General features: G+C 39.1%; 1 protein-coding gene across 1 annotated transcript in view; it reads left to right on the top strand.

The window, feature by feature from the left end:
• The window catches only part of DNAH10 (dynein axonemal heavy chain 10), a 5879077-nt gene that overhangs the window by 1960328 nt on the left and 3894508 nt on the right, over positions 1-24241 (top strand). Inside the window, exons 21-22 of the mRNA XM_044069759.1 lie at positions 23119-23598; positions 23855-24013. Coding sequence (XP_043925694.1) covers positions 23119-23598; positions 23855-24013 — 639 coding nt within the window. The remainder of the gene's footprint in view (positions 1-23118; positions 23599-23854; positions 24014-24241) is intronic.

Genomic DNA, 24241 nt, shown 5'->3' with positions numbered 1-24241 from the left:
TGAATATTCTTGTATGCTTTATTTAGTTCATTGAGGGAGACGTATCTATAATTCTCCGTGTTCAAAATCTTTAACATCTTATCTGAGTATGTAGAGACATCCATCAATACAACACCACCCCCTTATCCAGCTTCATAATCCTCACATCCTGTGTTTGCAAGAACAACAAGCTGTTACGTTCATCCTGGTTAATATTAACCAGGTCGTGGACTCCCTTGGCGTAACTCTTGCTTAGGTTATAAAGGTCTAACTCACATAATTTTTCATATACAGCTAGTTCAGGATGTAAAGGGGGGTTGTATGTAGAACTAATTCTAAAGATGTTTGTAGAATATGCATCTGTGTGTGATTCAGCCTCATGCAATAATTAACTCAGATTTAATTTCCTTTAAAAAATTTTAAAATCAATTATGGTATCAATAAAACTGAATTTTTTGGTTGGCACAAAGGTCATACCCTTAGAAAGCAAATCAGCTATGTTATAGGGTTGGGAGGGTGGCCTATTCATTAAAGTGTTTGCCTTATAAGCACAAGGTGCAGGGTTCAAGTCTCACAAGGGATAATTGGCTAGGCTTAAAATGGCTCGCAAGGGCAATTAGCCTAGTACTAACCTATGAACCTATATTTTTTAGGGTTGGGAGGGTGGCCTAATGGTTAAGGTGTTTGCCTTACAAACACAAGGTGCAGGGTTTGTCTCTCACAAGGGATAATTGGCTAGGCTTAAAATGGCTCATAAGGGCAGTTAGCCTAGTATGAACCTATGAACTCATCTATTTCAAATTTAGAGTAATTATAAACAGCAAAATCATTTTTATGATTTAAAACCACAGTGCAGGTATTTCTGTTTTGTTCAACCTCATTACTTATATTTAAAAATCAAAAGCAGATAATTCAGTACTTTTTTCATTGTCACTAGAAAAGTCTGTAAGGGTACTCATGTTCTCCAGTTCTTGTTCTTCGGCCTAACCCCTTGAAACCCCAAAGCATGAAACTCCACTTGGGTTTGTTGTTTGCTGTTGTAATAGGTCTTATTTTTAATCCTTTCACTCCTCCTGGGCTTGGGGTACTCTTCCTCATAGTTATGAATCATGTCATCTGTTCTTTCAGGCAAGGTGGGGAGTATTTCTTGTTTCCCCAACAGTACCTTTAAACTTTTTGTAGCTACCAGGGTTTTAGGATAGGCCACACCATTGTCATAGTCATGTACATCTCTGTCTATTTTGTTTAGTTTGCCACTCTTTAATTTGCTTATATGCTGGTCTATGCTGGTGTATATTCTGTGATGTTCATATCTCATAGAATCATACTCTGTATCGTCCCTAATAGATTTATCCAGGGTGCCAAGTTCCTTAAATAATCCTTCAGTGTCTGTTGTGTTGTACTTGACAAGCAGCTCTAGCCCACATTTATCAAACAGTTTTAAAAGGTCTAAGTGAAGATCTGAATTGTGATCAAGTCCTGTGGGAAAACGCCAAACCCTGAGACCTTTTGGGATAATCTTGAGCCTGATGCATTCCTTTAAATAGGTGTTTTCTAGCTGTAATTTTTTTACAGGGTAACAATTTCAAATCAAACTCATTCAGCTTACCTTCTATATGGTGAGTGGCAGCCTCTCCAGAACATTAGTTTCCTCAGAAGAGATCTTGCAAGCGAAAGCACTTGGATTTCCCACAGGAATCCTGACACTGATTTTGATGAAGGGGAAGGAACCCTTAGATCTCCACCTGAGCATGTCTTATTTGGAGACATCTTAGAGATCCTTCACTAGAAAGGTGGTTAGTCTTCCCAAACTCCTTCCCAGGAGGAATCAGTGTCCTTGGAAGCCTTCGGGTCTGGACCATCTAAATCTGGGGTTACCATCCTCCCCCATGAATGAGCTTATAAATGGTGTCTCCCACAGGGCATGGAAGGAACCTGACTTTGTGGAACCAGTCCCTAAATGCCCAAACAAAATTTTGAGCACCCCATCTGACAGACAACACTGGACTAAGGGAATCCCTGTAGATGCCATGGTTGTTGTGGCAGCCACCAAGAAGGATCTTGCTAAGCAGAGCTCCACTGTCCATATTCCTAATAGGGATCTAAAGCATTGGACAGGTTTGGGAAGAGAGTGTATGCTTCAGCGACCTTTGCCTTTTGGTCACTGAATTACGTGGGACATTTCATTAATTTATTGGAGGAGTTAGTTAAGGAACTCTCTAACTCTACCCCTGGATCCATGTCCTCAGAGGAACAAAAGTCTTTTTTCTCATGACTGGCCACCCTGCAATCCATTACATGGGTGTCCATGAGGTTAATCTCACATGCAGCTGAAGGTTCCTTAAGAGAGGCCGATTCAGGTATAGCAATCAGTAGACATGCCTGGATGTGGTTGTGTGGTTTTGCTGACCCCTTCAAGGCATCATTCATCAGTGCTTCTTTTGATGCATCTTCTTTGTTTGGGCCAGTAGTTAGAGGCACTTTTCCACACTGAGCAAGATGGGAAAACCTTGTCTGCTGTGGGATTCCACTTTTCTATGTAAAACAAACAAACTGCTCAAAGGTACTGAGAGGTGCAAAAAACAAGAAACTGTAAAAAGACAAAATGCACCAATCTTACACACAACTAACAATAGTTTAATTAAAAAAACACAAAAACGTTAGCGCTTTCGCGAATATAATCCTCGCTTCATCAGACAAATATTTAACCTTGCAAACACCATTTAAATATCGTTCCAAGAGAAATCAGCTGATAGTCACAAGCCAATCACATGAGGTTCAACATTTAAACTCTGCAATGCACGATAAAAAATATATATATATATGTAAAAAGCAATAAAAAAAAAAAAAAAATATATATATATATATATATATATATATATATATATATATGTAAAAAGAAAATAAAGTGTCTATGCAATACAACTAATAAAAACAAAGGATTCAGGATTTAAACTCTGCAATAAAAGATACAACTAAAACATTAATATACATATGTGTGTGTGTGTATATATATATATATATATATATATATATATATATATATATATATATATATATACACATATTAATTAAATATATATATATTATATTTATTTTTATAAAACTACTAAAAACTTGATAAAGCACAATAAAATATAACCCCCCGGTTTAAATGGTATGACATCTCTTAAACCTTTTCTCAAATCACGTCGCCTTAAGCATTTCTAGCTTTGGATGCTTTTTACTATCATATGCACATATTAACTTTAAGTATATTTTTTATATATCTTGAATATAGCTTAGTTTAGGAATGCCTATATATATATATATATATATATATATATATATATATATATATATATTGTTTTATTTTCTTTTTCATACACTCTATGCCTGTCTGGGTTATTTATACATCTTTTTTATATTTTATTGTGCTTTATCAAGTTTTTAGTAGCTTTATAAAAATAAATATAAATATATATATTTAATGAATATGTATATATACATATGTATATTAATGTTTTAGTTGTATCTTTTATTGCAGAGTTTAAATCTTGAATCCTTTGTTTTTATTAGTTGTATTGCATAGACACTTTATTTTCTTTTTACATATATATATATATATATATATATATATATATTTTTTTTTTATTGTGCATCGTAGAGTTTAAATGTTGAACCACATGTGATTGGCTTGTGACTATCAGCTGATTTCTCTTGGAACGATATTTAAATGGTGTTTGCAAGGTTAAATATTTATCTGATGAAGCAAGGATTATATTTGCGAAAGGGCAAACTTTTTTTGTTTTCTTTTTTAATTCCACTTTTCTACCCTGCAAATACCTTTTTCTAGGAATCAACACGGTGGTAAAAAAAAAATGTGGTTCCAGAAATCTCAAGGACCTTTCCAAGAACCACGAGAAGACTTTTCCCCAGAGGCAGAGGGGGAAATAGCTACAATAGAAGGCACCACCACCCATGTGGTAGGGAGGGGTATGCAGAATCAAGGGTCTCATAATTCCTTCTCGGACAGATCCTTTCAGCATTTCTGAAAGGTTGCCTGACTGTGCTTCTCCGGGGATGCTTGTCCTTGAACCTAAAAGCCTCGATAGCCATCACAGAAGATTCTTAGGTGAAGGGATCATGCTCAGAAGATACTTCATTCCATTTTTACAAGTTCTCAAAGGAAAAGAAAATGTCTCCTCAATGTTCCACCCAATCAGTGGGAGTTAGCAGCTCTAGAGGTTCAAAGGCTGCTGGACAAAAAAGTCATCCAAGAGGTCCCCCAGACCAAAGAGGATCCAGAATTTACTCAAGGTTCTTTTTAGTGCCAAAGAAAACAGGGGGCCTATGACTCATTTTGGGTCTCAGTTATCTGAAACAGTTTGTAAATAATTTCAAATTCTGGATGGTCACGGTTCAGTCCATTCTGCCTTCAAGATGTGTGCTATCAAATCAAAATGAACTGATGATCTTGATGTTACCTACGCTTCCAGCTGGGAGCCAGTTAGTACCAGTTCAGAGCCCTGCCCTTCAGTCTCACACCAGTCTCCAGGGTGTTCACCAAATGCATGGCATTGGTAGCAACTCATCTAAGACTGCTCAGATTCAGAGTGCTTCTTCACTTAGACAACTGGCTCCTTACTGCACCAACCAGGCATCTTCTGGAAAGAGCCATGGATTACTTACGCCAATCATTTCACTCTCTGGGAATTACAGTCAAGCTAACCAAGTCACAACTCCAACCAGTTCAAATCTTGGACTTTACATAGACTCATCTAGACATAGTCAATCGTCTAGCTCTTCTGCCTCAAAACAGAGTTCTTACTTTGAAATTGCATGTCAGACAGGTTCTTTCTCATCCTTCTCCTCCAGCAAAAATGGTACTCAAAGCCCTAGGGTCAATGGCTGCTGCAATAACTTTAACTCGCACTGCTCATCTTCATATGAGTATTCTTCAATGGACTCTAGCAGTGTGTTGGTCTTCTCAAAGATATCCCTTATGAGATCCAATAAAATGATCTCAGGTTTGCAGGAAATCTCTGCTGTGGTAGATACACTCTGAAGAAATTCATCAAGGGCGTCAATTTAGTCATTTAGTCTTCCTCCCTGAAAGCCATGTTGACCATGGACACCTCCCAGTTGAGGTGGGGGGGGGCATTAATTGGGATGGAGCATTCAAGGCACGTGGTCCCCAGAAGAGGCCAATTTGCATCTAAATATGCTGGAGATCAGAGCGGTGCTTCTAATGTTACAGGCCCTTCAGAGCTCTCTTCCATTAGGAATTATTGCTATTCAAACAGACTTGTCTGGTACATCAACAAACGGGGGGACCAGATCTTACCCCCTTTGCCAAGAAGCAATGAGAGCTTGGCAGTGGGTGAGCTCCTCCAACCACTTTCTTGTAGTGATGCACATACTGGGGAAGTCCAACATCTTAGCGGACAAGCTCAGCAGGACCATGCTGATGCCTTACGAATGGTCTCTCAATCAATCATTCTCAAATATGATCTTCCACAAACGGGGTCAACTGTGCTGTGATCTATTTTCTTCTGTCCTCAACAACAAATGGAGCAGTCTGTTTGCCCTAATTCTCCCTCAGGGACATTCACCAATGGATGCTCTAATTCACATTTAGCCTTCCAGTCTCCTTAATGCTTACCCTCCCCTGCCTCTAATCATCAAGTTTCGTCAGAAAACACTTTGGTTGAGGAGCAAAGTAATCCTCATTGCCCCTTCTGGCCTTGGCAAGTGTGGTTACCCTTCCTGTGGTCTCACCCAATATGTCCTCCATGGACAATGGATCCCAGTCCAAACCTGCTATCACACCCATCAGGAATGATTCATCCGTACATTACAGGCCTGAAGTTGACCCGCATGGTTTCTTCAGTTCCAGTGATGGCTAGGCATTCCAGGCTTTTCTTCCCAATACATCAAATTCTTTTTTTGTGTCAGAAACCTTCGACTAGAAAGATTTACAAGAGTAAATGGAAGATATTTTCCATTTGGGCTCATCAGAGGGAGTTGGATCCTTTCATCACTTTACTCCCTTCTGTTTTAGATTTTCTTGCCTCCGTCTTTCAAAGCAGGGCAAGTTTCTCCATTAACAAAGTTCATTTAGTAGCCACCTCCATTTACCACATTGGATATACTGCTTCTCCATTAACTTATGTAAGGCCTTTCTTAAAGGTACCTTTTTACTTAGACCTCCAGTTAGGGACCCCACTCTACTTTGGGACCTGACTTTGGTATTACAGACTTTGGTGCATTCACCTTTTGAACCTTCAGCTAAAGTATATCTTAAGTTTTTATCTTGGAAAATTATCTTTCTGGTGGCCATAACTTCAGCAAGATGAGTATCTGAACTCCAAGTACTCTCTTCAAAACCATCATATTTGACTTTTCACAATGCTAGAGTTACCTTACACACTAATCCTTCCTTTCTACCAAACGTTGCCTCTGAAACAAACATCAATCAAGTGATAAATTTACCAGTTTTATTTCCCACATTTTGACAATAAAGGAGAATAAACCCTTCATCTTTTAGATGTACATAGGCAACTTCACTTTTACCTTCACAGAACTATTGGAAAACTGATCAATTGTTTGTCTCATTTTCCAGTAGTAAGAAGGGAAGACCAGTCTCAAAAATTACATTAGCCAAACGGAAAACAGATTGTGTTTCATATGTTTATTCCTTGTGTTAGTGTTTGTGGTTCTGCAGCTGTTGGAATCTGCTAAATAAACGAGTGTTCACTAAAGAATTTATTCGTGTCTTTATTGCTTCGCCTGACAGAGATGCTAGTTTGGATTACTGGTCTTTGTGCTTTGGTAACTGGTTGCTTGCTGTTTTTGGGAATTATTCCTTGAGATGCCTAACCTTACAAAGACAACCAAAAGCACACTCAACTAGGTTAATAGCTACATCATCTGCTTTTTGGGCTAGAGCCTCCATTGATGACATTTGTGCAGCTGCCACATGGTCTAATGCTCTTACCCTTGTTGCCCATTAAAAATTGGACATCATCTCCAGAAACAGAGTTGCATTCGGTTCTGCGGTCCTTTGGAACATCCTTCCATGAAGGTCAGCCAAGGTTACCATAGCTGGGGACTGTGTCCCATTCATTGAGGAATGAATGAAAATGACAACATCAGATATAAAAGTTATGTACTCACCATAACTATGCATTGTGTTGTCCATTTTCATTCTTCCTCAATTTCTCTCCCACCTTCCCCGTATCCATCTCTTTGGGAGAGACCTAACAGAATTGTTAATAGGAGCCATAGTTCCTGTTAGAGCTCCTGATCTTAGCTATTACATTTCTGTCATATAAATTTTGACACCTTGCTGTGATATTGTGTAATAGTAGCAAACTTGATCTGAGGTAACACAGTGGTCAGGGGCATTGTGGGTAAGGGAGGAGCTTGAGAGTAAAATGCTAGAATCTAGAGAAAGTGGACAAGTTGATTCTGAGGATTGGATCTGAACCCATTTGTTGAGGAAGAATTAAAATGGACAACATAGATGCATAGTTATGGTGAGTACATAACTTTTATATATGAAAGTTATGTGCTTAACATAATGATAGATCCATGTTGTCTGCTTTTCATCCGGTTCAGCTTTCCTCCCTTCTGTCTTCCAAACTGACTGAGAAGAGATTCTGGTAACCATGTAGTTCTGATGTTGTCCTTTTCATTCTTCCTCAACTTATGGGTATTGGATCCAACTTGACCACATACCACAGACTTATGGATTCAACTCTTGAGCTCCTCCCTCTACCCAAAATGTCCCAGCCAGCCTACAATACCCCAGATCTCATTTGCTGCCGTTTTACATGGACGCAGATCCTCTCACAGAAGCTTTTCTATTATTACAAGTTTTTTGAGAGTCGCTATTATTTATAGAAAACTTTTCTGCTATCCTCCCCCTCCTGTCAACAATTATTTCCGGCTTTCTGTACATTAGGTCTTGCTATCATTCTTTTCTACCTTTTGGTAGTCTGTTTGCATACCATTGTTGGTACAAGTCATTTCTTTTTGCTCCTATCTTTCCTACCCGTCCTACTATTGCTGGTGGTTTACTGCTCTAAAAAAAGTTGGTATCTCTTCTTCCCCTTTGTAATATTGTTAGTTATGCCCAAGAAACCAACCAGCTTTAAAAAATGCACTTCCTGTGGACACAAAATTCCAAATTCTGATGCCCACTGGGAGTGCATTTATTGCCTAGGAATGGCACACCTTAATACAGATTGCTGTATTTTTGCCACTTTTAAATCTATAGTAATTTCAAGTAGAAGAAATAACTTGGTCCTTAAGGGATTGCTGCCTCCATCTTCATCTTCTTCATCAGGGGATCAAACCCCCAATAAATATTCTAAACTTTCTCCAGAGTCTCAAAAGAGATCCTCCACCCAATCTACAAAGACCTCTACATCCACTATGGCTTTACCTGAGCCTCCTCAAAAGACCTGAAGAACTTCGGGTCTGACTTCTTCAAATGCTAAAAGAAAACCATCTGATCCTTAATCCTCGGATCCGACTGTCATACTGGTAAAAATCCCCCAAGCAGCACTTTGATCCAAAAACCTCAGATCTGAGCTTTACTTTGTCAAAGTCTCCTCAAACTCACTCACTGGGGTTCACAGTTCACCTAGTATCTCCTAAACTCCATTCCCCGTTTCTACAAATGACACAAAAGAGAGAATCAAGACAACAGTCCACAACCTTGTCCATTAGATTGTCCAGAAATCTTTCCAAGGCTGACATGGATAGGATGATGGGGAAATTCCTCAAAGCTCAGATTTAGATAGGGGAGGGAGGTTATTCTGGCTTTGTCTCCCATCGGATCCATGAGCCTTCCCTCCATGCATGTAGTGATTTCTCCTTCACCTCTCCATCCCTTGGCTTTGGAGCCCTCAGATCTGAGAGCCCCAAGATGTTTAGTGTCAGATCCAAAGATGGCTAAGTCTTTGACTCCAACAGTTTCCCTTACTGTTTCTGCTCTTGGATCATGTTGAGTCTCAGAACCAAAGCACTGGTGTCTAATCTGGGGCACCAAGGTCTACTCTGATGTTGTTGAAGCTGTCCTTGCCTCTTGGATCTTTGGCACTAAATATCTCAGCTCAGACTCCCTCCTCAGTCATGGATTCAAGCAGGGTTGAAGCATGGCTGCTTTGGAGGTGTCAGCCCCAGTGCAGTCTGCCACAGCTTCTCCTAGTCTGTCTGCATTCAAGGTAGTGGAGAGGGCTTTCTTTCATCCGAGAGCTCCAATCTCTCTTTCTTCCTTGGATCCCATATCTGTTTCTCCAGAAGGTCCAAGTTCTGATCCCATCAGACCTACTGCACAGGGATAACTAGTACCAACTAGCATCCAGACAGTTTCCTAGAGGAATTTCCTCTCTCTTCAGATACCTCCCCAGAGCATTCCACCAAGGAGGTTCCCCAAAAGAGAATGTGCAAAAGGAGGCAGATAGATTCCCTTATGGAATCTCTCAGAGAAGATACTGACTTTGAGGAAGGGAAAGGATCCCCCATATCTCCACAAGATAACATCTCATTTGGAGACATCCTAGAGATTCTTAAGCAAAAAGTGGATGGTCTTCAGATACACTGTCTTCAGAAGAGTCACTTTTTCTGGAAGGTTTTCATTCTGACTCATCTAAGTCTTAGGTGACTTCCCTGGCCAATGAGCTTATTGACCTAGTCTCTCAATGGGCATGGAAGGAACTGGACTCTATCAAACCAATTCTATGATGTCCAGACAAAATTTTAGCACTGCCAAAGGACAGACTCCATCGGAGCAAAATGGTCCCTGTTGATGCTATGGTTGTGACAGCAGCCACAAAAAAGGAGCTAGCTGATTGGGGCCCTCTGTCCATCCCCCTAATAGAAAGTTGAGGGCATTAGACAGATTTTGGAAGCACATATTTGCTTCAGAAACCTTTGCCTTGAGGTATCTGAATTATTTTCCCTACTTTACGAGGCTGCAGAGGGATTTGACCAAGGAACTCTCCAAATCCCTCTTGAAGTCCATGTCTGTGGAGGACTCAGAGATCATCTTCACAACTGCCCATTTTGTTATCCATTTCCAGTGTGTTCATGAGGTTAATATCCCATAATGCTGGGTCTCAGGGGCATGTTGCAAAATGCATGCATTCATGTGTCCATCTAATTCATTATCTTTCTTAATTATGTTGCCTCTCCCTATATCCATATTACTAGTCCCTAATATAGGTTTAAATTTTCTCCCCCATTCATTCATTACATAATTTTTAATGTCTTGTATCATAACCGCAGGATACCCTCTAGATTTAAACATATTTCCTATATAATCTAATTCTTTAACTAAATCAGTATAGTCCGAAGTCATCCTGGCAGCCCTTATACATTGGCCCTTAATAATACTTCTTTTTTGGCTCATAGGATGACAACTACCAAATTCTAAGTAGGTATTACTAAAAGTGCTTTTTCTATAAATTTTAGATTTAAACCTTCCTTCTTCTATAGTTATGTAAGTATCTAGGTAAGATATAGCTTTGTTGTCTATATTGTAAGTAAACCTCAAATAATCACACCTAGTATTCAAGTAGTCCACAAATTCCTTAATCTTATCCCTGTTCCCATTCCATATCATAAATATGTCATCCAAAAATCTCAGGTAACACGAAATATAATTCCTCCATACAGTAGAAAGAATATATTCAGTCTCCCAATCCATCAGAAACAAATTTGCAAATATGGGGGCACAAGCTGCCCCCATCGCCACCCCCTTATTTTGCCAGTAGTATTCTCCTTCAAATAAAATATAGTTATGGTTTAACACAATTTCCATAAATTCCAAAATCAAAGAAGTGTTTTCCCATGTTAAACCTCCATATTTTACTATACTATCGTTAAACCTATATAACCCTTCCTCCTGGGGTATGCTAGAAAATAGATCAACTATATCAATAGTTACTAGAGAGGTTTCTTTTGTAATAGCTTCGGTAGTGAGTCTCCCTAAAAAATCCCAGGAATCTATTATAAGATGTGTAGATTTTTTATATATGGGTTTTAACCAGCTATCAATAACCTTCCCAAATGGGAACATGCCCCTGAGATGCAGGATATAAAGAGAATAATAACCAAAAATTGGAATATATTAAAAACTGACAACTATGTGTTCAAATTAGTGGGACTCAAACCAGAATTTGTTTCTAAAACAGGAACTAGTCTTAAAACCGAATTGGAAAGGAAAAAAGTAGATCATAATGAGCTAAAAAGGACAGGTACCACAAAATGTGGGAACTGTAATCAATGCCATTTAATTATTAAAAGTCCGTCTGTAACATTGGAAGATATTAATAATACCACTGTGTGGTTCCTTAAGGGGAATTATAGGACCCCACATGTGGTATACATGGCTAAGTGTAGTAACTGTCCATGTTTTTATGTAGGAAAAATGGACAGATGTCTTCGAAACAGAATTTATGAGCACTGTTACAAAATTAAAAAACAGGATACTACAAACACATTATGGAGGCATCTTGATAGGAACAGAAAATGTAGCACATTTCATTTTGGTATACTTGAATGTGTGAAAGTGAATCCAAGAGAGGGGAGTGTTAAATATTTATTAGGGGAAAAAAGAGACTAGATGGCAGATCAGATTAAATGCTTCTGTCTATCCAGGGTTGAATGACACCATTTCCATAAAGCCAATATTGGATAATAATAAATAAAATGATATTAGAAGGAAAATGGGTCATTTGGAATATCATCAAATGTTTTTAACTACTATACTTGTCATTTATTTTTAAAAACAATATTTTATTGTGATGTGGAATTTGTCTATATGAAATATTAGATAAGCTATTATATTTGTATGGCATCAGTCGACACAGAGAGCACTGGCACTTTAAATTATTTTAATTGATTGTTTAATTGATTGAATGAAGCTAGTATAAAAGCATGGGGGATTTTATCATTAGGAGTTCTGATGAAGTCTACAAGTTAGATGAAAGCGCTTAACCTTTGGTGTTTCACTAAGTTGTTGTACATTTTATTCATTAAAATATCGGTTTGGATTTTATGGTGCACAGTGATTCCTTTCTTTGGGTCCATGAGCAACATTTCATTGGTTTTTATTTAGTGGAGTGTTCGGGACTTTTTTTGTTTGTTACGTGGTTGCAATATATGGATTCTCTGGATGAGTTGCTATCGATTTTTTCCCCAAGGAGGGATGACATTAACAAACTGCAATCTTAGATGGCTATTTTGAAGGGCGAGCTTACATGACTGATCGATTTGATTAGCCAGCCTGAAGCGAGTAACATCAAGGAACGTATAGTGACATCATCTAGTAGGCCATGTGGGTGTAGATCAACGGATTCTCTCCCTAACGGTCAGGGAGATGGCGTGGGATACAAAGATTCAGCCTCTAATGGATCCAACATAGTTGAGAGGACATTTTATCGGCATCCTAGTGACAAATGTGGATCGGAGGTGGATTATAATATCTCAGGCGCTAAACCCAAGTGAGTGGTGCCAAAAAGAACCTACGCAATGGTTGGACTGCCCAAGGAAACAGGTACTGAGTGTCATTCCAAAGGGATGAACAAGAATGTTTCTAATCACAAAAAGTATGATTTAAATAGTTTTTTGGTCACCAATTTTGATTTTGAAGGTGACGGAGCTCACATAGGGAAGGGGAACGGTGATGACAATAACTATTCGAGTAATATGAGTAATATGACATTGAAAGACTTTATTAAGGATTTTAGAAAAAAATTAAAGATGTTAAAAGGCGTACAGTTGGACAATATGTATTTGAAAAAGTGTCTGGGCTTGAATATAGTCCCTATAGGACTTCGATTTTTTAAACACCCTATGGGGGTTGATATGAATGAGGACAACATGAATGAGTGTGGTAAAATGTTTGATAATTTTGGATTCACTTTTATGAAATTTATAGTTTCTTGTAATGATAAAAAAATATGTGGTTTAATGTCTGAATTGGAACAGTTGGAACAGATTATTACCACTGATTTATTATTTAGGGAACGTGAAATGTTTCTGAACATGCAGTATATATGGGTTGAGAAACAAATGAATAAACAATATGAAAGAAAATGTAGGAAAATGAAAAGAGACATGAAAAAGGGGAGGCCTATAGATGGGGGCCTAAAGGGCAAAATGATTACAAGGATGTAAGTAGTTATGAACACAAGGGAGGTAATTATAAATATAGGAATAATAATAATAGAAGGTTTGACTTTTATAGTAATGATGAACATTATGGTAATAGTCCCGGTTTTTTAGGGGACAGAAACTACGGGTCAGGACCACAGAAGCAGTTCCCCAAGGGGACAACGAAATGGAATGCATACAAATGGGAAAACCCACCCCAGTACAAAAGGGGAAACATTTGGAGGAAGAACGAGTAATCATTAAGGTTATTGACACACATTATTGTATGGGGGATTTTAGTATATATAATTACACACAGGTACCACTACATGAAGGATATTTTAAACTATTATCTAAAGGAATGAAATATGTACAGAACAGGGACATCAATGTGGTAGATTTTATAGTGGATTTTAAGAAATATTTGAGGAAGCTAAACCTTGCTATATTTTTTAAAGGAAAAAGACAAGTGAACAACAGTAATTTTAAGAAGAAAAGTACTTTTGTACCTCCTTTAAACCCTGTACTAGCTATATATGAAAAGGTCATTATTGATGAGATTTATGAATATGTGAGGAAGAACTCAAAAAGAAAAAGGAATCTAGATTATAAGGAATTCAAATTAATGAAAGAGATACAAGAAAATAACAATCTACGAATGATGAAACCCAATAAGGGGGGCGGTGTGGTACTATATGACAGGGGAGAATATATTAATAAGATTCATGAGATATTACTAAACTCCGGGAAGTATGACATATCTTCCATTAATGAAGTTAATATTGCATATCATAAAATTGATTTATGTCTGGAAGAAATGTTATTGGACGACAGGATAGATGGTGATATGTACAAATTCTTAAAAGTGGAATATCCTGTCATCAGTACCATAGTAGGGGTTCCCAAAATACATAAGAATCCGAATGAACCCCCTTTTCGGCCAATAATCTCTGGAAGTAAGTCTAAAACCTTCCCATTTGGGAAGGTTATTGATAGCTGGTTAAAACCCATATATAAAAAAATCTACACATCTTATAATAGATTCCTGGGATTTTTTAGGGAGATTCACTGCCGAAGCTATTACAACAGAAACCTCTCTAGTAACTATTGATATAGTTGATCTATTTTCTAGCATACCCCAGGAGGAAGGGTTATATAGGTTTAACAATAGTATAGTAAAATATGGAGGTTTAACATGGGAAAACACTTCTTTGATTTTGGAATTTATGGAAATTGTGTTAAACCATAACTATATTTTATTTGAAGGAGAATACTACCAGCAAAATAAGGGGGTGGCGATGGGGGCAGCTTGTGCCCCCATATTTGCAAATTTGTTTCTGATGGCTTGGGAGACGGAATATATTCTTTCTACTGTATGGAGGAATTATATTTCGTGTTACCTGAGATTTTTGGACGACATATTTATGATATGGAATGGGAACAGGGATACGTTTAAGGAATTTGTGGACTACTTGAATACTAGGTGTGATTATTTGAGGTTTACTTACAATATAGACAACAAAGCTATATCTTACCTAGATACTTACATAACTATAGAAGAAGGAAGGTTTAAATCTAAAATTTATAGAAAAAGCACTTTTAGTAACACCTACTTAGAATTTGGTAGTTGTCATCCTATGAGCCAAAAAAGAAGTATTATTAAGGACCAATGTATAAAGGCTACCAGGATGAATTAGGACTATACTGATTTAGTTAAAGAATTAGATTATATAGGAAATATGTTTAAATCTAGAGGGTATCCTGCGGTTATGATACAAGACATTAAAAATTATGTAATGAACGAATGGGGGAGAAAATTTAAACCTATATTAGGGAATAGTAATATGGATATAGGGAGAGGCAACATAATTAAGAAAGATAATGAATTAGATGGATACATGAATGCATGCATTTTGCAACATGCCCCTGAGACGCAGGATATAAAGAGAATAATAACCAAAAATTGGAATATATTAAAAACCGACAACTATGTGTTCAAATTAGTGGGACTCAAACCAGAATTTGTTTCTAAAACAGGAACTAGTCTTAAAACCAAATTGGAAAGGAAAAAAGTAGATCATAATGAGCTAAAAAGGACAGGTACCACAAAATGTGGGAACTGTAATCAATGCCATTTAATTATTAAAAGTCCGTCTGTAACATTGGAAGATATTAATAATACCACTGTGTGGTTCCTTAAGGGGAATTGTAGGACCCCACATGTGGTATACATGGCTAAGTGTAGTAACTGTCCATGTTTTTATGTAGGAAAAACGGACAGATGTCTTCGAAACAGAATTTATGAGCACTGTTACAAAATTAAAAAACAGGATACTACAAACGCATTATGGAGGCATCTTGATAGGAACAGAAAATGTGGCACATTTCATTTTGGTATACTTGAATGTGTGAAAGTGAATCCAAGAGGGGGGAGTGTTAAATATTTATTAGGGGAAAAAGAGACTAGATGGCTGATCAGATTAAATGCTTCTGTCTATCCAGGGTTGAATGACACCATTTCCATAAAGCCAATATTGGAAAATAATAGATAAAATGATATTAGAAGGAAAATGGGTCATTTGGAATATCATCAAATGTTTTTAACTACTATACTTGTCATTTATTTTTAAAAACAATATTTTATTATGATGTGGAATTTGTCTATATGAAATATTAGATAAGCTATTATATTTGTATGGCATCAGTCGACACAGAGAGCACTGGCACTTTAAATTATTTTAATTGATTGTTTAATTGATTGAATGAAGCTAGTATAAAAGCATGGGGGATTTTATCATTAGAAGTTCTGATGAAGTCTGCAAGTTAGATGAAAGCGCTTAACCTTTGGTGTTTCACTAAGTTGTTGTACATTTTATTCATTAAAATATCGGTTTGGATTTTATGGTGCACAGTGATTCCTTTCTTTGGGTCCACGAGCAACATTTTCTTGGTTTTTATTTAGTGGCGTGTTCGGGACTATTACTTCAAGATAAACAGATGCTCCAAAGATATCTGCAGTTTCGGCTGGGGGTCAGCCACTATCAGTTCAGAGCCGTGCCCTGTGGTCTCACCACAGTCCCCAGGGAGTTTCCCAAGTGTATGGCAGTGGTAGCAGCTCACCAGAGACTGCTGGAATTCTGAGTGTTTCCATATTTAGACAACTGACTTTTCACCCTCCCTACCAGGCATCTCTTAGAACAGGCGAGGGAATATTTGCTCTAACTTTGTCAAAGACTAAGCATTTCAGTCAACATCTCCAAATGAAAACTTCAATCAGTACAGAGCCTGGAGTTAATTGGTGTCAAGTTGAACACAGTACATCAGATTGTTGGTCTTCCTACACATTGTATGGATACAGTCGAGTTCCAGGTACTGCAAATTCTTGTTCACCCCACTCCTTCAGCCAGGCTTGTTCTTTAGGCTCTAGGTTTGATGACAGCGGCCTTAAACTTAGTTCTCATGGCACATTAATATATGCATGTTCTCCAGTGCAGTCTAGCTGTTCAGTGGTCTGTTGTGCAACATTCTCTATCCTTCCAAGTCAAACTCACTCAAGTATGCAAAAGTCATCTTTGCTGGTGGATTCAGTCTGAAGAGATTTACCTGAGTCACCCTTTTATTCTACCTCCCGCAGCGTCCACTGTGAACACGGACACCTCCCAGTTGGGGGTGGAGGTCATTTCCTAGGACAGATGATCCAAGACATGTGATCCCTCCAAGAGACCAATTTGCGCATTAATGTTCTAGAGATGAGAGTGATTCTATTAGAGTTGCAGGCCTTTCAAGAATTTCTGTCTATAGGAACTATTGTGATACAAACCAACAGTATGTCTGTGATCTGGTGCATCAGCAAACAAGGGGGAACCCAATCCTACCCCTGATGTCAAGAGGCAATGAGATTGTGGCAGTAGATGATCTCCTCCAAACCCTTTTTTTGTGGCAACACACATTCCGGGGAAATCCAATGTACTAGCGGACAAACTTAGCAGGTACATTTTGCTACCTCATAGGTTCATAGGTTCATACTAGGCTATCTGCCCTAGGGCATTTATAAGCCTTACCAGAGTATGTTTGGCTTTCGCCACCCATTTTAAATTAATTTTGCTATGCCCTTTTTCGAGGTTAGTATACTGTGCCTCTGTCTAACAGTGACACAGAAGTGATACCCGGGGTAAACCTATGATCTCCCATCCACTCATCAAGATTACTCTTGAAGAGAGTCAATGAGGGACTCTGCCTAACCTGGACTGGGATTTTGTTCCATGGTGAAGGGAGCCTCTGGGTTATGAATCTGTCCCTCCAGCATGTCCTATTTATTTCAGTGCTGAGGTTCAAGTCTCTCGAGCGTGTAGCTCGATGGGATTTGGATTTTTTGAGGTGTAGCATGTCCCTTAATTCCGGGTTGGACATGGCCTTATACGTCAGGCACAGGTCACCTCTGAGCAGGCGGTATGCCACTGAGTAGAGCTGGAGTTTCTTTAACTGGGCAGCATATGGCATCTGTTTGAGCCCTTTGATCCTCTTGGTGAGGTACTTTTGGGGTCTTTCCAGTTGCTGCAGGTGTTTGGTAAGGTACATCCCAAAAGGGGCATTGTAATATATTATGGGCCTGATGAGGGATGAGTAAAGAGGCACGATGACCTCCCCTAATCTAGATGTGAATCCCTTCATGATTAGGTGGGCTATATAAAATGTTTTTCTAACCACTTTGGCCACGTGGTTGTCAAATGAGAGATTGCTATCAACTTGGGTCCCCAGATCCCTAATGACTTCTTCAGTACTTAATGGATTACCACCTATGTGGTAATTTGTGGGCACTTTGTTTTTGCCAAAGGGGATGACTATACACTTTTTGGCGTTTAGCTTGAGGCCATGGCTCTGGCACCAGTTGTCTGTTTCTATGAGGCCCTTTTGGAGGATGCTTGTGTCGGCTGGAGAGTCGATTATGGTGCCCAGTTTGCAGTCATCTGCGAACTTGGTCAGCCACAGTCCTTCCATGTTAGCCTGTACCTCCGAGAAATATATACCAAACAAGAGAGGTCCCAGGACTGAGCCTTGTGAGACGCCACTTGTAACTGGTTTGGAGTCTGACATGGCTCCAGCAATTCTAACCATGTGGGTTCTGTCCTTGAGCCAGTTTGCAACCCATCTAGTGACATAGGGGTTTATATTTAAGCTGGTGAGCTTATCTATAATGCCTGAGTGGGGTATTGTATCGAAGTCTTTTGCGAGGTCCAGATAGGCTGTGTGGACCACCTTCCCTTCGTCAATGGCCTTGGTGACTGTTTCAAAGAAGTCAACCAGGTTTAAGAGGCAGGATCTGCCCTTAACAAAGCCAAACTGGGTAGGATCCCAGTGTCTGTAGGTCCCCAATATCTTTATTTATGAGGTCCATGATGATCCTTTCCATAGCTTTGCAGACCAAGCTAGTCAGGCTTATGGGGCGATAGTTTCCAGGGTCCGTTGAGGCACCACCTTTGTGGAGAGGGACCACTGTTGCTGTACGCCACTCTTTAGGTACATATCCTGTAGTAAGGCTGAGATTGAACAGTAGTTTTATGTTTGGGTTTAGCTCTTCTTGGAGTTCATGTAGGACGCAGCCTGGGACACCGTCTGGTCCCATTGATGCTGTGTTTTTTGCTTTGGACAGGGCGGCTCCCACCTGAGCATCTGAGATGTCGGGGGGGGGCAGCACTCTGCTGGGATAGATATTTGCCCTTTTGGTGGGGGGGGAGAAGTTTGCGCTGAACCTGTCAGCTAGGATGTTGGCAATGTCTGCGGGAGCAGTGTATTTGTTGTCATTTTGGACTAATTCTGAGCAGATCTGGGAATTCCCACCCAGGTTCCTAACATAACTAAAGAAAGCCTTGTGATTATCTTTAGTGTCCTGTGCAATTTTTCTCTCGAAGCTGGCATTTGACGATTTTATGAGTGCCCTTAGTTTTGCTAATACTGATCAGAGATGCCTTCCCTTTTTGGGATTTTGCTCTATCATGTAGTAGCTTCCTCCTTCTATTGTATAGTTTGTTTATGGCTGGGGTCCACCAGACAGGTCGTCTGCCTTTGGAGGATTGGGTCTTGGTTTTATTTGGGATTGCATGATCCATGCATTCCTGAAGGTGTTCATAGAATGCATTTATAAAGGATTCTGCGGTCTGGGCGTATTTTCCACAGGCCGGGGCTTTGAAGGATTCCACCTCGGTATTGAGGAGTGTGAAATTTGCTTTAGAAGTTTTTCACTGTGGTTTTCTGGGCAGGGGTGGGGTCGGGATGTGAATATCCAGTGAGATCAGTTTATGGTCTGATCTTACCAGTGAGGATACACTTCTGGTGTGGAGCATAGAGTCCCCATGTTGGTGATGATCAGGTCCAGTATGTTTTCCCCTCTTGTGGGAGTGGTAACAAGTTGTTCCATAGCATTTGAGTTTATGAATTCTAGGAACCTTTGGGCAAGGGTGTTGGAGCTAGAGTAATTCTCCCAATCTATGTTTGGGTAGTTGAAGTCGCCCAATATAATGGTGTTCGGAGAGACCTTCATATTTTCCAGTGTTCTCAGGAAGGCCGAGTGGGGTTCCTGGGTTTGGGAGGGTGGTCTGTAGCAGGCTATAAACTGGAAGGCAGTTTTACCCACTGTTAGTTGCACATGGATAGTCTCTGATGCTTCGTGCTTTGCCACCAACCTAGAGGTGTGGGTATCTTTGATGAATATCGATACTCCCCCTCCTTTTGTGGTTCGGTCCAAGTTTTGGGGCCGAAAAGCATGGTATGAGGTATAACCTGGTAGTGCTGGGGTGCTCTCGGGAGTCCTGAACCAGGTTTCTGTTACTTTACAGATATCGATGTTCTCCATGCTAAGGAGAGTTGTGCATCTTGAGGTTTAGACTTCTAGCGTTGAGTAGCATTACTCTTAGTTTCTTATCCCTTGTGATACCTATGGAGGTGGGTTTGTCTTTTGAGCCTTGCCTAAAAGGCACTATGGGGGTAGCAAGAGCCTTTGCCAATATCCAAAAGCCCAGGGGTGACAGGTGCAAGCCGTCCCTAGCAAAGCATCGTGGCTTGTCGTGCATATCATCCCAAGCTGACAGGCATTGGATCCCCTTTGAATGACACCAATACTTAAGCCAGTTGTTGAAATTGATCATCTTGTCTTCATATTGTGGCATCATTCTTGGTGAGGGTAAGATGCTACTCAAGGTCAGGGTCATACCAGCCTGGGCTACATGCTCAGAGAGCTCCTCTGTGTCTCTTTTCTTGTAGTCCAGGGAGGTACATCTCAGGTCATTCACACCAGCATGGACAATGACTGAGTCATATTTGTACTTGCCTTGGAGTGACCTGAGTGCTTGTGTTATGTGGCGGATCCTAGCGCCAGACAGGCTGCTCACCGTGACCTTCTCCTTCTTCAGCCTGGTGAGCGGGACGTCAGTGTTCAGCCTGGTGAGCGGGACGTCAGTGGTCTTGCAATCAATCAGTGGCAGAGAAGATTTTCCATCATTGGAACCAACCTTGCTGCAATCACTTTGCATCTTCCCACAAGTGCAGCAGCTGTTTTGCACTAACCCACCCTGGGGGGAGTCACCGAACGATGCTCTAAGCCACATTTGGCCCTTCTGTCTTCTTTCCGCCATTACCTCTGATTCCAAAATTCTTACAGAAAGCATGTTGGTTGAAGAGCACAGTTAGCCTCATTGCCCCCTTCTGGCCTCACCAAGTCTGGTTCCCCTTCCTATGGTTTCATCATCGTTAGCCTTGATGGATACTGGACCTCAGTCCAGACCTTCTGTCACATCCCTCGTGATGCAGCATCTCAATATTCCAGGACTCAAACTAACTGCATGGTTTCTCCATTTCCATTAATAGCTTTTCTCCCTGGTTCAACATATAGTTTTAGCTTTCCAGAAAGCTTATACAAGGAATATCTATTAAAGTAAATGGAAAAGCTTTTCAATTTGGGTTCTTAAGTACAGTGACCATTTTACTGCTCCTGTGTCTTCAGTTCTAGAGTTCTTAGCCTCTATTTTTCAGGAAGGTGATAGTTTCTCTACAATCAAAGTACAGTTAGCAGCCATATCGATTTTTTTATTCAGGAGAAAAACTTCCTCTTCAGCTTCTTCCAAGTGCAAGTATTTTCTAAAAGGCAACTTCTTACTCTGGTCCCCAGTGAAAGATCTCTCTCCTCTTTGGGATTTGACAGTTGTGCTTTGGGTTTGACACAACAACCTTTGAACCTTCAGCCGTAACAATTTTAACATTTTTGTCTTTGAAAACAGCTTTTCTAGGAGCAATTACATAAGCAAGGAGGATATCTGAACTCCAGGCTCTATCACTGAAATCCCCTTATGTTGTTTTGCACAAAGACTGAGTTACCTTATGAACCAATCTGTCCTTTTTACCAAAAAGTAGCCTCTGAATCGAATAGCAATCAAATAATTATTTTGCCTGTTTTCTTCCCTAATTTTTTAAATAAGGAAGTGCGCATGCTACATCTTTTTGATGTACGTAGATAGCTAAGTTTTTATTTACACAGGCTAAAGGATTTCAGGAAAACATTGCAGTGTGTTTCTCACAAGACAGACTCAGATTTTAGGTTTCTGAAGTTACCCTGGCAAAATGGATTACTGGTTGCATTTCTTCTGTATATACTCAGCAAGGTCTCTCCCTATCAAAGACTTCTAAGGCTCATTCAGCTAGATCCATGGGCACTTCTGCTTTCTGGCCTAGAACTTGCATTGATGACATTTGCGCAGCAGCTAACTGGTGTAATACTAATATGTGTTATGTTTTTATTTGGAATATTAGAAATAGTCCCAAAGAGTTTGAGAGGAGGTTCCTGGGAAACAAAGCTAGAAAAGAGAGAGCATATTTGGCAGCTCAGGTTAAATGTGGTACTGGCACCAGGGTTTAAACGATCATGTTTTTATTGTAACAGTTTTAATTTTTTTAAAAATGAAAACATCTGACTTATAACACACATATGTATGCACAATGAAAAAGTATTTGTGAAATGGTTTACTTGGGGCAGTATAAAGATTCAAGTTTTCTACTGAGATGCAATATTTATAAAATAACATTTTTAATATTTTATGAACAAGGTAAAATGCAGTGCAATTTTTGAATACCACATTTATTCTATAATAATTTTTGGTGTCAAAAGGTTTTTCTGTGCAAACACATAAACAGATATATTGTAAGTTGTTTTATGGATTTTTAAGTGTATAGCTTGTAATCAGTGTGATTTGTGATACTGTCTCTTTAAATCTTTAAATTCAATTCAGCATTAGTGTTTTTACTGCGGTAGCATTGTCGCCTCATAGAAAGACGTTGTCCTGTTCGATTCTCAGCTAGAGCGTCTTCTGTGTGGAGGCATACGTGAATGGGGTGTGCCTTAGTTGAAGGTTGTGCGTCAGGGCTGGTAACCCGGTACGTAAAAATCCACTACCAATCATTAGCGGACCGGAGTTCCGCTGTGGCGACCCCTAACCGGGAAAAGCCAAAAGACACAAACAATTATATGAGTGTTTTAATTAACTAAATAAAGTTTTTTTATTGCTTTACTAATGGTTCTGAAGTCCCAAGTCTATGAGGGAAGAAAATGCTTAACCATATTTAGCTGCATAACTTCTGTTTTTAAAATGTTCATCAGGTTGTATTAATTTTATTTTTAAAGTCTTTCATGAAGTGGTTTTGGAGGATCTAACTTGTGGACTATTTTTTCTTTGTCAGTATCTGTATTGGTGGTTTGCTGTTCTATTTTGGATTAACCTAGACGTGAGCCTTTTCACTGTTCAAAGGTTACTCATATTGATTGCAAGGACACACTCTGTTGTCTTATTATATTGAAAACTATACAGCATTTCATCAGTGCACTGAATTTAGTTGATCAAGAGTTGAATGAGCATTTTATGTAAGTGACATCACTGCAAGACATAAAGAAACGTTGCTGCTTCAAGAATACTGCTGAAATATTTACTGTATTTTTCATAATTACAGGGTTTTTTAAGATGGAAGCATGGCAGCTGCATTGAGTGCCCCCCTCAACATGTTGAAGGAGAAGATGAACCAGTTATCTTTAGTTTCTACAGTGACATTTCTCAGAATCCACAGATAATTGACCAGGCTTTTGCTGTCTCTCAGAATATGCAGAAGCTCCTTTCCTTACTCTCCAAATACCTAAATCGGTGGAAAAGATACCGCCCTCTTTGGAAAATGGACAAAGCAATTGTTATGGAAAAATTTGCAGCAAAAAGACCATCTTGTGTCATGTATGATGACAAATTACAGTTTTATTCGAAAATTGCCCAAGAAGTTGCTCAGCAGCCTTTGGTTAAAGATGAACAGTGCATTAAACTTCAGTTAAGTTCTTTGGCATACACAATACAAGAAAATGCCAGTGCTTGGGTTAGTTCACTTGGAAAGTTGCTTAACGATTTTGCCAGAGATGAACTTCATAATCTTCATGGTGAATTAGTAGTAAGTTTGTTTTTATCCATCTGCCTATCTATTTAGCCATTGTTGACCAGGTTAGTAGCCTTTTTCAGGGGAGCCCAGTGATGTTATTTAAACTACTAAGGGAAATTTGGCTGGCCCATCTGGGAATTGTTCTGTACAAAACTAAAAATATATTAAGTATATAACAATTACTATGCACTAGAATACACTAAAAAATAGAATAAGCTGATTTTTTCATTGTAATTTATTTTTCTATGTTTTGTTTCTGTCTTAAAAGCAACTCTCATCAAACCTGAAGAAAACCCCAGATACACTTGAAGATTTGAAATTTGTTCTTGGCACTGTAGCTGATATCAGAGATATGTCACTCGTAATAGAGATGAGATTCAGAGATATCCAGGAAAGATATCGCACACTCAAAGTGTACAATATACAGGTATGTATAAAGATATTTTTTCATTTGTTTTGTTTTCTAACATGAATACTAAGATTTAAGATATAATGGGATCATAACATATGTTTTTTAAGATTCACTGAACTATATCTCCTGTATTCAAAGGATTTCTGAAAAGGATCTTATCAAACTGATTTCATTCTTCTTTTGCTCAACAGTTAAGTGAAAAATTCTCAGTACCCACCCTTTCAAAAACCACATTCACAATGA

The sequence above is a fragment of the Protopterus annectens genome, chromosome 4.part0 (genome assembly GCF_019279795.1).
Source record: "Protopterus annectens isolate FY-2018-M chromosome 4.part0, PAN1.0, whole genome shotgun sequence".
Taxonomy (NCBI): domain Eukaryota; kingdom Metazoa; phylum Chordata; order Ceratodontiformes; family Protopteridae; genus Protopterus; species Protopterus annectens.
This window is presented reverse-complemented; position numbering and strand designations above follow the sequence as displayed.